This window comes from Lytechinus pictus, chromosome 15 (assembly GCF_037042905.1).
Source record: "Lytechinus pictus isolate F3 Inbred chromosome 15, Lp3.0, whole genome shotgun sequence".
NCBI lineage: Eukaryota > Metazoa > Echinodermata > Echinoidea > Temnopleuroida > Toxopneustidae > Lytechinus > Lytechinus pictus.
This window is the reverse complement of record NC_087259.1, coordinates 13,213,173-13,231,135: the sequence shown is the minus strand read 5'-3', so window position 1 is coordinate 13,231,135 and position 17,963 is coordinate 13,213,173. Positions and strand designations below refer to the sequence as shown.

Below are 17,963 nucleotides of genomic sequence, written 5' to 3'. Positions count from 1 at the left end.
CTTAAATTATCCAGTTTCACATCAGAATATCAATAATTGTCTGCTCACGCTTCACGATCGCATTACTAATGATACCCAATTGACTATATCCTATTTATGACTTACAAAATATGAATAGAGTGTACCGCTTTTAGGTCTAAAATCTCAATTTTCTTCCTCTCGCGCTCGCATCAATTGTTTAGTTACATACCTATCCCATTTATTAATACAAAAGTGCTTAGAATTACAATTTTTTGGGGGCGGAATGTCAAAAAATTTGCTCGCGCTTCGCGCTCGCATTATTGAAATATATACCGTCTTCGTGGGTAACTGTAAGCAGTCCTTAACAGGTCCCTTTTCGATAATGCTAGAACAGTTGATAAAAATTTATGTTCGCGCTTGGCGTTCGCAGTAACCATCTAGTTACATACGAAACTTGTTCAGGATCACACATAACATTGCCCCAGAAAATTAAATTTTCAGGAAAAAATACATTTTAAAAAAATCGCTCGCGCTTCGCGCTCGCACTTTTTATAAGGCTTATGAGATTATTTTATGTTTATGTTGTTTTACAAGAATAAAACCAACAAGTGACTGATATAGGTGAAGATAATTTCGGGCCCCTTCCCCTATTGGCGAAAGTCGGATCCGCCCTTGTGGACACATACACACACACCGGAAAAATAGCCGGTGCCCCCCCTGAAAAAGCAAGGACCCCCAGTGCCCCCCGGGCAAAAAAAATCCTCGCTACGCCACTGTCCAAGAGTATTGGCTATTTATTTGTCTGACTAAATAAACATATGCCATTGTGAATTACACACATTCGTGATTTTTACGGAATAAACCCACATTTTGGTATGTATCCAACTTTTCCTTCCTAAATCTCTTAGATATAATTCTTGATAACCCTTCTCCATATTTTTTCAATTTTAGTGGAGGGGACATGATGGAAGTCTTGCCATTTTAACATACCCTACATTATTTACGATTCTAGAAACCAACTATACAAAATATTTGTTTTTTTCTTGGCAATACTCTTCTCGAGTAGAACCCAGTTTTAGGTACTTCTTTAAAGTGAGGAAAAATGTTAACAGCTTTAACTTGATTAGGAGGAGTATTTCATAATTAGATGCCATTGAAATAATAAGTGTTTCCTGTATGACCTTCACGTTTTGGTAATACAAACTTAAAATTACTAGTATCGTACCTATGGAGATTAGATACACGGGTGAAATTATTTGCTATTTTTCAAAGTCTATCATGTGTTTCTTATTAATAAATAGGAAGTTTTCGCTTTCACTACGCGGAAACTCTCTACGACGCATCGATTCCTTTGAAAATGCACTTAAAATCACAATGGAGAGCTGAGAGGCTTTTGTCAAAAATTGGTGGACTGGGAGTCTGGGGAGTCTGGGACAGCGGATCTTCCCAAGATTTGCCGCGGAAAAACAATTGCAAATGAGATTCCGATGCTGTCCCGGTCTCAACTTTCGACAAAAGCCTCTCAGCTCTCCACTGTGATTTGACTTGCATTTTCAAAGGTATTGGTGCGTTGCAGAATGTTTCCTCAGGACTAGGAAAGGCGGAAAGTCCGAATTATTTCAAATTGTCTCCAAACAAGTATTTACCGGTTGGTGGGATCTTTTCTTTTGCTGATCCAAGGCATGGGCACTGGAAGGGATAGATGTTACAGATGACCTATTTTCCATTTCAAGTAGACCAGCTGGACTCGTCTTCACCCTTCTAAAATCGGGCCCTGGTCGAGGTGCGGTGTCCACTGTATTGTGGACACTTTTCGGAAGTCGTACATCAACATGATCACGGGCGCGATGGGCATCGACCGATTCGATTGAATCCGTGCTTGTCGTCGAAACCGTCGAAGGGACGTAAATTGGTTCCTTCAAAGCGTTGCGTATGACATCTACCCATTTATTACGCTGTCGTCTGAATGAATAAATATCAGAAATGAAACTGGATAGAAGCTTTTATTCTGTTGTTCTTCAGCGCTAGCGATTGAATCTCTCATAATTATGACTTAGTGTACTTCACATTTATCACAGTAGGCCTATGCCAAACTACATTTTATTTAATCGCAACAACTGCAGTATTTTGGTAGTAAATTGAGACAAACCATATATCAGATATACCAGTACTCATTACCTGATAATGAATTTAATTTTTTAACTTTAATAGACTATATACGACAACATAACAAAGGATTTGATGGAATTCTTCTTAATATATACGTTAAATCATGGCTTTTTTCTTTACAAAGAAAATAATACATATGAATCCTCACTTGCTTTCGGCCTTAAGAAAGGTGATTTTTACGGCGCACTGGATGCAAAAGAATGTCTGTTTGCTATTTTGGGCAACGACCACCTTGTCCGGTAGATTCATCTCGATGGAGCATCCTTTTATCAAAAGCTTCTTGGTGACCTTAGCCCCCGGAACGTTCTTCGTATATCCAAGAAGGTACGGTAGGCCAGCATATAACACGAGCCGCCAGTATATTGGGATCAACTGGTAATCACTCGACTGTAAAGACGAAAAGAAAATTCATGTCAAATACAGCTGGAAGGACGGTGTTTGTCAGTTTCGTCCTAGTTTCAAAGCTGATGAAAAATTCCAAAATGTATCGTTTGTCCAGGATAATATGCCGTCTTGATTCACCATTGTTCGACATAGTCCTTTGATCTTTGCATGATTTGCATTTGACAAATACATTTTCTCCGTTCTCGGCTCGAAAACTCCCTATTATTTAGTTTTCGCATCAAGGCTGAGGTATATATCATTACAGTCCATCGAATCGATATTGCATCTAACGTGGATTATTGGTTAATCGCCGGCAATTAAATCCGTGGTTCATCACCTCTCCTAGAACCATTTCGCATGCGTTAATTGATATCTGCAAAGCAAAATCCGTCTCAAAATCCATCCGATTTTTTTTTCTTTTGTTTGCTCCTACACAAACGACAAGCCATCTCGCACACAATATGGAGGGGATATATTGCCCCGTGGGTATTTTTACTTTCCCCCGAGATAGAGGATTAATTGGGTTTCAAAATATTCTTACATCGTTAGGAAATCATACCGGGAGTTGGTGATGATTATCAAATTCTATTTTTTTTTTCTCAAAACCTGAATCTATTATAGACCTTTATTTTGATGAATTTTTTTTAATGGGAAAATCAAGAATTTATTCATGGGCACAGGTTCCCTGTACAGAATGCAAAAACAATATAAGAATCTATTGACTGTTGCTTCCATATTACAGAGGCGCTCTCGAGCTCTACGACGATTCTAATGTGGCTCTAAAAATTCGTTCCAAAGTCTTTATTTTCATAGTAGCAACTAGAATTTTGCGCACGAAACGCAGATCTATAATGTGCCGTTGCGGTTGCGAAAGTCTTTTGTTCCCGACCTTTCGTTGGAAGAACGCGAACGCTTATTTACGACGTTAGTTGATTTTGGAAGAGACTTTTGGGCCCGTCGTCATGGTCTTAAAACTCTGTCCTGCAATGCAAATTGTGTGACATGATATATTTTTTTCGTTTCGCATCTGGAACGGAATCATTCAATTTTCGTTTCGTGTGCAAAATTCTGGTTGCTACTATGGTAACAGCGATATATCCGATTTAGGACGACTTTCCAAATCCACATTTGGTTCCTCCCAGAGCTCGAGAGGCCGCCCGGGGGGCCCACTTTCATTGAAGATTGGATACCAGGCGCAACAACGCGTAAAAAGGGAAAGAGTGGGTAAGTACGTTACGTATAGGCCTATGTAACGTTATAAAGGTGTCAAAAACGATGATTAAAATACTGAAAAAAGGGATATATTTCCAATACTTGTAGGGTTTCACAAGCCAAATAATTGTTAAAAGATGCATTTTCATAATCTGGAAAAGACTTGCTTCCCTTGTTTAGGGTACTTTTCGAAACCCCATGGTCGTGCCTGGTATCCACTCATCAATGGAAGTGGTCCCCCCGGAATTTGAATCTAACCCCCCGTTTCTGGGGAAAGTAAAACATAATACCCTTTACATCGTGTGCTAGAGGCGTATCGTTTGTGTAGAAGGAGTGAACAAAAGAAACCCGCATTTTCAAATGCATTGCATACGCTGTGTACATATGCGAAATGGGTTCGGCTAGAGAGGTGATCTGACCCATGGAATCAATTGCCAGTCATCCACCAATAATCCACATTAAATGCAATATCGATTCGATGGACTGTAATGATCTATATCTAAGCCTTAATTTAGTAAGTTTTTCCTCACTCAATATGTACTCGATTTGTTTGAAAAACCACTTTCTTATCCATGTCATATTCTATTTTAGGTCCTGCATTTCGAATATCTCCAGCCATCAGTCGTAATACATGCGTGTATGGCGCGCGGGTGTCGCGGGAAAGAATTTTGCACACGAAAAGCAGATCTGTAGGGCCTGTAACCCCCCTGTAACACAAATCTTAGCATTGATTGTAGAGCAGTTTTCTACGTTTGATTGTATTGACTATAATGTACAATCAATCTTAAAAATCAATTGTATGATTAAGCGTCAACTTTTGTGTTAGGGGACCCTAATATTAGCGTCCGGGAGGATTGCGAAAGGTGGCAGTTTTTACATGTCATACAAATTTCCTTTTTTACGACGGGGATAAAAGTCTCTTCCAAAGTCAACTATCGTCGTAAAAGTACGTTTCTGTCGTCGAGTGAAATGAGAGTTGGTGCGTCAAAGGAGGGGGGTGGTTGTTTGCGGGTTTTTTTCTCGAATTATGATGAGGAATTAAGAGGCAAAAGGGAATATTGAGGGTAGTACTGCAGATTTCCTTTACAAATACTAACCTTTAATATTCTAATGCCTTTCTTTTCAAGGATTGATAGTACACCAGTATTCATATCACGACCGTCTGTCGCAAGTATTGACGAGGGTACATCCTTCATCTGTGCCATGGCCTCAGATCTTCATCAAGAGACAGGCTCTCACTAAACCCTGCTGTGACGGGGTCAAACTATATATTTGTGAACGAAATAAGAATGTGAACGAAATAAGAAGCAACTGTATACCATAGGATCTGACCTGCTTGCTTGCGGTGGCGTACCTGACAAGCAAAAAAAAGCAGAATAATGAAGGTTAACAACAGTTTGTTGGGTGAAGGGAACTCTCCTTCCAATTTTTTTAATTTCATGTATGAAAAAAAGTAATAAGACTAGTTGAACAGCAAGAGGACCGGCGGTTTGAGGTCCTCTCCAAATAAACTTAAATTCAAATACCTTACGAAAGTGCACTAGTGGGAACACTGTAAAAAAATATTTGAAATTACTCAATAAAATTGAGGCAAAAAATTTGCCTTAATTTCTTCAAGTATGTATAAGTTTGGCAGTTTTTAAGTATAATTTACTTATTTTCTTTGCATCCATGTTACTCAAGTACATTAAGTTACAACAACTTGATTCAATTAAGTAAAGCAATCACTGAAATAAAATAAAAAAAGCAAATGGGGGAGTGGTTTTTCGAAAGTCCGCTCCCCCATCGTCCCACTTTCAGTAGCATCATTTTCATCTTAGACATCTTTTATCCAAATGTTAGACTTAACATGCTTAATGCACTGTCACTTTCCTGTAAATGATACTGACATTTATATTCACGGGACATCCCGATAGTCCACGGGGTCTAATAATAATAATAAGATTTGAAATAATAATAATAATTAGGTCAAATGATATGAATTTTTAGAATAAATAGCCCTGGGCAATCGCCCCTGAAAACTACTCCCAAAGGACCGCATGTTATAGTTCGCGGGGCCGACAGACGCATAGTGAGTTAACACACAACAGTACTTCACGCACATATTAAGTCCCCGCTCCCTCCCCCTCCAACTATACACTTATGCTCGTTCCCTATTTCTCCGGAAAAGGGGTAAATTTTAGGGAAAATTTGATATTTTAGCATTTTCCCCGACTCTTTTTTAAATTAGGGGATAGTTTTAACGTTTTTGCGCACCAGGTTAATATTCGTCAGGGGGCGCTAAATTGACCTTAAACAAATGGGGCGTCAAATTGATTTTCGACCGAGGGGGCGCCGAAATGACCTTAAACTTGGGGGGGGGGCGCCAATTTCATGTCCGACCGGGAGCACAAATATGACCTGTGAATGAGGGGGCGCAAAAACTGAACTTAAATCTTGGGGGCGCCAATTGATGTTCGACCTAGGCGGAGGGGCGGCGATTTGATGTTCGACCTAGGGGCGCCCCGATTTGATTTTTGACAGGGGGCAGCAAATTCATATTTTACATGGGGATAGGGCGCCTAACTCATGTTTCACATGGAGGGCCGGGGCGCCAAATTCATGCTCGATCGGGGGCGCCATATTGACCTGAAATAAGGGGGCGCCAAACTGACCTTAAACTCAGGGGGCCAAATTCATGTTTGACCTAGGGTGCCAACTCATTCACATAGGGGGCGCCAGATTGACCTTAAACTCGGGGAGGGGCGCCAAATTGATGTTTGACTGAGGGCGACAAATTTATGTTTTACATGGGGGCTCAAGCCCATGTTTCACATTGAGGGGGGGCGGAATTCATGTTCCACAAAGCGCGTCATATTGACTTGAAATAAGGGGGCGCCAAACTGACCTTAAACTCAGGGGGAGAGGCTGCCACATTGATGTTTAACCGGGGGCACCAAATCTAACTAAAACTTAGGGGGCTCCAAATTTATGTTTGACCATTGGTGCCAAACTCATGTTTCACAGGCGGCGCCAAATTTACTTAAACTCGGGGAGGGGGCGCAAAATTGAATGATTGATTTAATGATATCATGTTCCTGAATTCAAATGGAGCTTGAAATACACCATTTATTGGTGAAAGCCCGCGAGACCGAAGGCCCGCGAGACAGAGGGTCCTCGAGACCGAAGGCCCGCGAGACCGACTTTTTTTCCCTTCATCGGGTGCCGCGGTCGAGTGGTTTAAGGCGCCTCGTTGCAGCGGCGTAACAGGTGCCTGTTATCAGAGAGGGGAGGGGGCAGAGCCAAATATTTCCCAGTAAATCCTTCTAGAATTAGTGGCATAACTAGGATTTCAGTTTAGGGGGCAGAAGTGAGCACGGGAAGCGCGTTCCGGGGGTGCAGGGAGGGGAGTGTACCCCCCCCCCCCCGCGAGAAGCGCGGAAGGTCCGACGTTCCTTTGAATTGTTTCTTACCTGCTCTCGCTCATCTTAATACGTCCTCTGCCTGTTATCGGAGGGGGGGGGGGCAGAGCAAAAACGACTACTTCAACTACAACAACAACAATAACAACAACAACTACTACTACTACTACTACGACTACTAAGACTTCTAATTCTACTACTGCTGCTGCTGCTGCTGATATCATGATAACAAAAATAGTAACAACAACAATAAAAAAGTGGGTTTTAGGACAACTCCCCGAGAGGACTACTCCTCCGGAGGGCGACCCCCCCATGAAAACTCCCCAAAGGACCATTCCCCCGGCACTTCTATTTGAGTGACAAATTATTGTACGTTCTTTTCTTTAGAACTTTCACCTTCTTGTTCTTCTTATTTTTCTGTTTAAATGGAAAAAAATGCTAAGATAGGATTGCCCATAATGGAGGTTCAATGTTCCAGGTGTATGTATTTCCATAATATTTCTAGTTTTCTTGTTAAACATTAAATGCACAAGATCATGAAGCAGAATTACCATAAAAATAAACGTTAAATGAGTAGAGTTGATGATTAAGTAGTGTCAGTGAAATTAGGCAACGTAAGTTTATACTGTAAGTAGCGGAAACACCCCCCTCACTGCACCCCCCTAGAGAGCCGTTTCGTGCGCGCAGTAAGTGTTTCGCACGACTCGCGTGCTCACCACCGCCCCCTAAAATGAAATCCTAGCAACGCCACTGATTCTAAATTTAGTTACCCGATAAAAGGCAGAGAATGTAAGAGGAGCGGGAGCAGACAATGAACAATTCGAAGAAAACGTCGGAGCTCCGTGCTTTGCGCGGGAGGGGGAAAACTCCCCCTTATTGGGAGCGCCTTTCGCGCGATCAGTATTAAGTGTTTCGCCACTTCGCGTGCTCACTACCGCCCCTAAACTGAGATCCTAGCTATGTCACTAATTCTAGACGGAGTTACCGGGAAATATTTGGCTCTTCCCCCTCTCCCCTCTGATAACAGGCATACGCCGCTGCAACGAGGCGCCTTAAACCACTCGGCACCTGATAAAGGAAAATAAAATGTAAAAAAAATCGGTCTCGCGGGCCTTCGGTCAAGTGGTCGGACCCCCATTTTTTTTTAGATCAGTAGATCGAAAATTTCAGCTCGCGCTTCGCTCTCGCATTATTTGTTTCAGTGATATACTTATCCTGTTCATAGATTCAAATGATGCTTGAAATGTCCAGTTTAAATTCATAAGATCAAAAAAATTCAGCGCTCGCATTTTTGGGGTTTCATGTTATACTTATTTTGTTCATGAATCGAAGTAATGCTTGAAATGTCCCATTTTAAGTTCAGTAGATCATTTTTTCAGCTCGCGCTATTGGTTCAATTATTGGTTTAATGATATTCTGTTTATGAATTCAAATGGAGCTAGAAATGCCCCTTTCTCAGATCAGTAGATAAAAAAAAAATCAGCTAGCGCCTCGCGCTCGCATATTTTGTTCAGTGATATGCTTCCTCCGTTTATAGATTCAAATGATCCTTGAAATGTCCCTTTTTCAAGTTCATTATAGATCAAAACTTTACAGCTCGTGCTTCGCGCTTGTATTATTGGTTCAGTAGTATTCTGTTCGTGAATTCAAATGGAGCTTCAAATGCCCCTTTTATAGATCAGTTGATAAAAAAATATCAGCTTGCGCTTCACGCTCGCATTATTTGCTCAGCATCCTGTTCATAGATTAAAATGTTGCAAAAAATATCACTTTTTAAGTTCTAGATCAAAAGTTTTGTTCCTGTTCATGAATTCAAATGGAGCTTGAAATGCCCTCTTTTTGATCAAAATTTTCAGCTCGCGCTTCGCGCTCGCATCTATTCTTTTTTAGTAGGGGTATTATATTATATAAATGGATTTTTTTTTCATGAACACTTAATTAAAAAAAAAAGTGATATTCAATTGCCTTTGGTTCTTCAACATGCAATTGGGCACCTAGATTGTGTTTGTCTAGCGGGGAGGGGGCGCCATTTTTCGAAAAGTACACAGGGGCGCCAAAATAAGGTCGGACCCCCGCGGTGCAAAATCCTGGATACGTGCCTGTCTTCGATATTTAATTTCCGTCGAGGCGTCAACGAGTTTCAAAACCGTCTTAAAACCATTTCAAAGTAGTCTCAAATACGTCTCAAATCCGTCTCAGCGAAGTGAGATGTAGTGCGCGTGAGATGGATTGGAACATCAATTCTTTGGTAATTATTTACTCGCAATTTACCGACTTGAAAAGCACTTGAATACTTTGAAATTTCTAAATTGCTTGCTCTAATATTTGTATATTTCTGTATAAAAATAAATACAGGATGAATGTTTTCAGACAACATAAATCTAACCATCAAAATAACCTACAGACAAATACACCAAAACTTACAGCGAAGGAGTAGAGTTGTAAATTCCCTTGAATTGAAAATGGCTGTCAAAGTGAGTAACCCATTAATATCTTTATCATCTCTAACGGATAGTTTGTGTCTTTACCGCATTTTAATAACCAAATAAAAAGAAGATTAAAAAGAAATGAAGAAAAAAATGTCTTTATAATAACAAATAAAAGTACAGTTCTTATACAGTGCATATCAATAAAACCTTCACATTATGAAAAAGTCCTCCACAAGTCGACTTATAAAAAATTATATGTTGACATGGCGAGATAAATTATCTTGCTAAGTTGACTTATAAAAAGTTATATGTCAACATGGCGAGATATGTGGATTCTCGCCGGGACTTGTAAACTTCATATCTAGCCATGTCGACATATACCGTTTTATAAGTCGACTTGGCAAGATCGAATATCTCGCCAGGTTGTCAAGTCGATGGCATTTTAAAGATTCCGAGAGGGTAAATTTCCGGGGGGTGGTAAAAATAAGGGGATAATATTTTCCTTGAAGTAGTTAGGTGGTTTCAAACCGCCTCGAAGTTCGTCAGAATTCCAGGTATTCTCTGATCGGGAAATTTACCCCGATCAGAAAATACCAGGTATTTTGGTAATGTGAAAGCAAACTACGCGTAATATCCCCGAAATAAAATACCCGCTAAATAGTAGGTACTTGGCGAAATTACGAGAACTTTCGCGGGGATTTTTCCATCTTTGACCAAATGCCATGACTTTTGTCTTATTTGGATGCAACTGCATTCCGTAGAGGTTGAGCCAGTTACAGATGACATCAAAATCACTTTGCAGGGTTTTTTTAACATCCTTAGATAATACATCATGACAGAACAGAGCAGTATAATCTGCATAAAGACACATTTTGGAATTAACATTCAAATTTAAGTTACATATATCATTGATAAAAATACAAAATATCAATGGACCCATGTGGATCCCTGTGGGACGCCCGATCTAATTTGTACACTTTCACTGATGCAATTATTTACTACGACAAACTGTCTCCTGTCTGTTAAATATGCTTTCATCCAATCATATTCGTTACCATGGTTACCCTTAATTCCATAATACTTATGTTTTCCAAGAATGAAAAACATCGCGCTTTACGTAAATTGAGGAAAACACCTCCGATCATTCGCCCCTGATCCATTTTATGAAACATAGGTAATTTCAGTTAGACATGTAGTAGTAGAATGCAAAGGTCTAAAACCTGATTGGGAATTCGTTAGCAATTTGTTTTCATTCAAGCATTCATAAAGTTGATTGTGGATTGCTCTTTCTAGTATTTTAGACAAGGCTGGTAGAACAGATGTCGGTCTGAAATTATCAACAACATTATGATCCTCCTTTATGTATTGGAGTAATTCTTGCCGTATTTAAATCTCTTGGAATAGTAGATGTTCGCAATATCATATTGTATAAATATACCAATGGTTCTACTAAATAAAAAAGGAGCAGCCAGTTTGAGAAACTTGGGATGTATGCCATCCATCCCAACAGCCTTTGAACAAACAATGTTCGACAATGTCATAAAATTAATCTTTTTTATTTCACTGAATTTAAATTCACATTCGGGTAAAGATAATGTTTGTAAACTACTTATTGCATCAACTGATGTATTATCCGAAGGAGTCTGTAATCTCAGTCCTACGTCATTAAAGGCTTTATTTAAAACATTGGCTATTTGTTTGATAGTTATTTGTTCATTTCCCATGTAAGTTTGACATCATTATTTTCTTTCTTATTTTTCTTTGGTATAAGTTTTGAAAGAACTCTCCAATTCTTCTGAATATTACCACAGTTTTGAAATTCATTCTGATAGTAATTCTTTTTCAAAAGCTTATTCAAATTTTGTGCTCTATTTCGAAAATGCTGAAATTTTTGCCACCAAGATATTAATTCAGTTTTTCGGAATTGTTTTCGACAGTAATCCCGCTCTCGTACTAGATTCAGATAGTCATCATTAATCCATGGTACTCCTCTTTGCTTAAGACGCACTGATATAAATGGGGCATGTCTATCACAAATTTCCAACAGAGTATACTTCTAAAACAACTCCATAATTTTTCTACATCCTGACCAGATGAATAAAATTCTTTCCAGTCAATGTTGCTCATATCTTCTTTAAATGTTTCAAAATCAAAATGTTTGAACGAGCGAAATTTGCTTATCTTTGGAGAAAGAGGTTGATATTTACATTTAATGACAGTAAATATTACATAGTGATCACTTAAACGTGTTATTTGTACTCCTGATTTAATGACACTTTAACTAAGTGAGTCATAAATACAAATTAAATCAATAAGTGATTGATTGTTAGGCGTAACTCTCGTAGGTTATAACCTGTGACATCTGCTCGGTCATACATAGATTTTTTTTACTTTTTTGACAGATTATTATCAGTTAACATGTTGCAATTAAAATCCCCAAGTATAATAACATTGCATGACTTTGCAAATACTTTCTCGGGATTTTGTGATTAAAAAGTCTCTGCCGAACTTCGTTCAGGCGAGACAAAAAATTATGATGGTGATGACGATAATCGAAATGTGACTAACAGGCGCCGAATCCATTCCGTTTTATAAATTCAAATAGTTATCAAAATATCTAAATATACAGTGCGTCCCAGAAAAAACGAAACCGAGATTAAGCGATGATTTATCATAACTTAATCACAAATACAATAGACAAATGACCTACCAATGTAAAGCTTAGAATCTCATCTTTCATCTGATATTCCTCATTCACGCATGAGTGAGTAGAAACAATTTGAAGAAAGGATACCAAAAACTAATTTGGCGGGGGGTATCTGAATTTCAAGAAGAAAATCACATGCCTAAAAAGTTCAATATCTGCTCTTTTATTTGATACCTTAATCACAAAAAATGGTCAAGAAGTGAAAGAGTTATGTTCTCTCGAAACAATGCATGTATTTCCATAATTTCATTAAATAAACGTGTTTTCACCGGTTTCTCACAGAAGCTATCGCATGGTTAACAAAAGACTTAATACATGGCTGATCGTCAACAAAACGGAGTGTCAAGTGAGTTTGAACGCTAGGCTGTAGAACCTCTTCGTTTTATGAAATTATTGAAATTCAAGCCTTATTTCAAATAACCAGAACTTTCATATTTCTTGACCATTTTCTGTAATTGAGGTATCAAATTAAAGAGCAAATATCGAACTTATAAAAAATGTTTTTTTTTTTTTTAAAACCCAGATACAGCCCGCCAAATGACTTTTTGGTATCCCCTCTTCAAATTGTTTTTTCTCACTCATGCGTGAATGAAAAATAATCTAAGTAATTTTAGATGAAAGAAGAGATTCTCAGCTTTACAATGGTAGGTCATTTGTCTATTGTATTTGTGATTAAGTTATGATAAATCATCGATAGATCTCGGTTTCGTTTTTTGTGGGACGCACGTTAGATAAAGAATATAATCATGTGTTACAGATTTTCCTGACCTAGCAATTTCTGCCAAAATAGCAGCCGAACAAATAGGTCAAGAGCTCAGTGCAAGTCTCTATCAATTTGAGTACTGAATGATTGCCAGTGTAATTTCCTCGCCAAGTTGTAATAAAACATCGCTTTGGAGCTTATAGAATTTCCTTTTTTTTCAGTTTTAATTTTAGCTCCGGTCTTGGTGTTATAAAAATAAAACAGATTCGGCTTACCCTATTTGAAAATACCTCTTCAAAAACGGTATGTCATGCAGGAAAGAAATTCTCGATGAAATCGCGAGATAAGGTCGAGTTCCGACGGCAAGTGTTATGCATGAAAAGATGTTACAGCAACTATATATTCACTTGTACAATAACCATTTCCAAAAGACTGTTTGCAATCAAAGGCGAAAATACCCTAATAGCTTTTTTTCAGCGTCATTGTATTTTGCGGTCCTCAGTAAACAATAGATATCTGGGTTTTTTCGTATCAAAGTATGTTCTTTTGAATATTTACTCATATTAGGCACTTCTTCATCAACCCGAGTTATCAAAATTATTCGGGTGATCCCGCTATTTCTAATCTGGCAGGTAGGCCTGTATCTGATCAGCTAGGGACTAAGTTTGTAAAGACTCACGATTATGTCAACTAATTATATCATACTGACAACTACCATGTATTTTTTCTTTCATCTTGTTGGCTGCTGGGTCCTGTTAGAATTGTACTCATCGTTTACGACGAAGTAATCATAATCCTAAGTCCTTTGAAAGAAGACCCTATGATATAACCGAAGAACAAAACTATTGCAACTAAAAGTATATGCATGTGCCTTTCCGTGAGGGGTGCAGCCCCCATAGGAAAGTTGTCCTGTGCCACCGGGTGATGCATGAAGCTGTTCGTCAAATTACGCAAGAATACCACATAGTACCCACCTACACAGGGATATACCATGGAGCTATTGCTCTATGGATATACCATAGCTCTATGGATATACCATATTATGTATAGCATAACTGATTGGTGACTTAAGGGCTTTATGAAACACCCACCAGTCCTTCTCTCAGTCGTATATGTTTTGGTCATAAACATCATTTTTCGTAAACTACAGTTCCCTCATTTATTCATTTTTTTAGCATGCATGTTGCTGATTTTTGCATTTTCAAAGATTATGATGACAACTTACACATCACTTAAAACTAAAAGATGTATTCTCATCGCATCACCTTCACATCGTGCGTATAGCTGCACACAAAAAATCTGGCCTATTTCCTGTTCATAGAGACCCTTCATGAAAAATTGGCTCATACGAATTATTGGATTCCCATTATGTAGTGCGTTTAATCACATTCAAAATAATGATCTGTGCATCTTCCAGATTATGACGAATATCTTAAAATAGTACATGACGTAGTGCTATTTAAGTGAGTGGGATGACACAAAAGGACCACCCTCTGGATCATCACACCTGAAGAACAGGTTGATTGTTCGAGTTTGTCAGTGTTAGGCTGGGTTCACATAGAAGTATACGGTATACGGTATTCGCTATTCGCTATACGCTATACGGGCATGGCGGGTCACATAAAGGTAGCACGCGTGTCCTACTTTAATATTCAAAATGGATACTTCAGACGAAGAAGATTTGGCTCTTCTCCTACTGGCCGAGGCTGAGGAGGTACATATGAAGTTAATTTCTGGAAGAAAAACAAATCATATTTTTTCTACATAACTTACTAAGATTCGAAAATAAGCTTGTTTTGGACTAACTTCAAGCAGAGAAGTCACCTCTGCAAATTATTAAACTTCTATTTAATACAACTTTTAATGATTTTTTTTTAATGGGGTTAGTTCAGCCAGTCCGTCGAGATGGGCTTATTTGAGCCATATGATTTTACACACTAAAAACTAAAATTTTATTTTGGGGGAGGGGGGGGGGGTTGAGGAATGTTATTGGAAATACTGTAGCTATGTTTCCAAATTTATATTTTAAGATTTCAAACCTGTATCAGCCTAATTGATTTTATCAATCATTCCTATTTTTGCCTTGATGACGTCATTTTTAGGGGGGGGGGAGCTTGATTCTACTCCCCCATCCCAGCTTTGTGAAATCATAGCAAAAGTGAAATAATAAATAAATCATTTTATAAACAATATTTTCTTGAATGAAATCTATTTCCACATTATTATCGACTTATTATAAGAATAATTAAGTAATTAATTAAACATGACTCAGCGATACACAACAACATAGCTCAATTAGCCTTCGCTGCGGACCTTTTTGACCTTGTATCTTCAGTCATTTCAAGGTCAAAAAAGACAGAACGAAAAATGCAGAGCCCACATAAATCATACAACATGTGCATGAGATAAACTTTGAAGTGCTGGATAACTTAAATATGACGGCAGTGGCGTAACTACGGGGGGGCATGGGGGCACGTGCCCCCCCCCCCCAATCGGCTGGCAAAAAAAAAAAAAAAAAAAAAAACGGGGAAAAGAGGGAGAAAGTGAGAGAAACGTAGTGGGAAGGAAGAAATTATTGTTAGTCATGTTATATTATATCATGATTATGTTATGTTATATTACATAAAAATAAAATATCATAACTTTATGAAACATATATCTTGCTCAGGGCCTATGTCTCATTGTTCCTGATGCTCGCATTGTCTGTTTAACGAGATATATAATCCTGTTGTACTAAAACCTCCCGTTTTCAAGTCAATATACACCAAATATATTTCCTCGCACTTCGAATTATTATTGTTTTATGTAGTGACATATCATTTTAAGGTCTTAATATAAATCATATCCCGTTCGCATTAGTGGATTAGTGAGATATGTCTGCTCTTCATGAATTCCTAAAATCAGTCCTTAAAATGTCCTTTTTTCTGATCTGAATATCAAAAATTTCAGCTTGCGCTCGCATCATTTGGTTAGTGAAATACGCATGGTCTACGTGAATTCCTACAAACAAGCCTTAGAATGCCCCTCTTCAGGTGTGAATTTCTTAATTTTCGGCTCGCGCTTCGCGTTCGCAATATTTGACTTGTGAGATGCGTATGATAATCATGACTACAATGACTACAAAAAGTATGTATTTAGGTGTAATTCTAACAAAATCAGCATGCGCTTGGCACTCGCATTAGATGACTATGGTGAGATATGTGTACTCTTAATGGATTCTTAAAACAAATAGTCCTTAAAATATTCATGTTAGGGGTCAATTTATACAAAAATTTCAGCTCGCGCTTCGCGCACGCTTCATTTGGTTAGTGAAATACGTATGGTCTTCGTGAATTCCTACAAACAAGCCTTAAAATGTCCCTCTTCAGGTCTGAATTTCCTAAATTTTCAGCTCGAGCTTCGCGCTCGCAATATTTGATTAGTGAGATGCGCATGTTAATCATGAATACAATGACTACAAGTGCTTTATGTGTTTGGATGCATATAATTCTAACAAAATCAGCAAGCGCTTGACACTCGCAGTAGATTACTATGGTGAGATATGTATACTCTTAATAGATTCCTAAAATATAGTCCTTAAAATGTCCGTTTGGGGTCAATACATACAAAAATTTCAGCTCGCGCTTCACGCTCGCATTGTTTGTTTAGCGAGACAGGAATCATGATTACAAAAATTTGCTTATAATGTCCCTTTTTAGGTCTGAATATCAAAAATTTTCAGCTCGCGCTTCGCGCTCGCATTATGTGATCAGTGACATACATATCCGTTTTATGACACTGTCCTTAAATGTCTCTATTAGGTCAGCATACCTAGCAACTGAGCGCGCTCCGCGCGCTCACCAGGTGACTCAAAGTTTCTGCTGGTGCCCCCCCCCCAATGCCGTGACCCACGGTACGCCACTGTATGACGGCATGTGCTAAGAAATTCCAATAAAATGAGTACCAAGAAATCATTTCATTAATACCTCATTTAACCAACGCACACAGTAAATATTATAGGGAAATTCAGAACACCACCTGCCACGTCTGTATACGCTGCACGAAAATCGAACAAGTACGATTCCCACTATACTATACTATACGCAGCTATACGGCATTTTCGTATAATGCCCTCTCATGTGACCCGGTATTAGGAAATCCTATTGTTCGATTCAAGCTATTCGCGTGCCCTCAAAAACGTGCACCGTATACCCGAATAGTACACTTCTATGTGAACCCAGCCTAAAGGACCTCTATTCGACGCCCCTCGTGCGACAGGCATATTTAACCGGGTCTGGGCGCGGTCACATTTCCCTTAGGCTGGGTTCACATAGAAGTCTGATAACTGGGATACTTTTGGTGCCAGCTAGGAGCACCAAGCGGTTAATTCGCTGGTTGACGGGAGCGACACACCGAGAGCTATGCCTACGTTACCGGAATAATTATTGATATTACTGTGGTACATTATTGAGACATGGTTTTTTTTAATCTTCTTTGAATGACTACTTATTTCAATTCAATTAATTGTTTTATTTCATTTCCATTCAAACATAATGCAAAGTACTATAAATCGGATACAATTTTTACAGATGAACATTCTTACCTCGTAAAAAAAACAGTATAAAATTGAGCATAAATGGAAATGAACTAGGGGTCCACTAAAAGCATTGCTTGTAACATGGACCTATTACGAATAGGTCCATGCTTGTAAGCAGTGGATTCCCCTTGGAAATGAAAAAAATAGTAAATTGTCGATTTAATCATTATGCGTATACAGGAAAGAAAAAAGAGAAGGAACGAAAATGTGGAAATCAGATTAATGTTAACATATTTTAAATTACTGACCAAATGCAGAGCTATAGTCACACAGATAGGTCTCCGCTATGAAGGATATATTGCACATTAGACAGAAGAAAAAGAAGAGAGAGGGAATGACAAGACATAGAAGACAAGACAAAACAAGAGACAGGACAGGACAATCCAAGATAAGAATAACACAATAAGCAAATAAGAAAATA

General features: G+C 38.5%; 1 protein-coding gene across 1 annotated transcript in view; it reads right to left on the bottom strand.

The window, feature by feature from the left end:
• Positions 1–13,367, bottom strand: part of LOC135156805 (uncharacterized) — a 29,419-nt gene extending 16,052 nt beyond the window's left edge. The window contains exons 1-4 of the mRNA XM_064110342.1: positions 13,242–13,367; positions 4,824–4,990; positions 2,279–2,517; positions 1,608–1,923 (exon numbers count right to left, since the gene is read on the bottom strand). Of these exons, the coding sequence (XP_063966412.1) occupies positions 1,608–1,923; positions 2,279–2,517; positions 4,824–4,931 (663 nt within the window). The 5' untranslated portion in view covers positions 4,932–4,990; positions 13,242–13,367. The remainder of the gene's footprint in view (positions 1–1,607; positions 1,924–2,278; positions 2,518–4,823; positions 4,991–13,241) is intronic.
• Between the last annotated feature and the right edge of the window lie 4,596 nt (positions 13,368–17,963).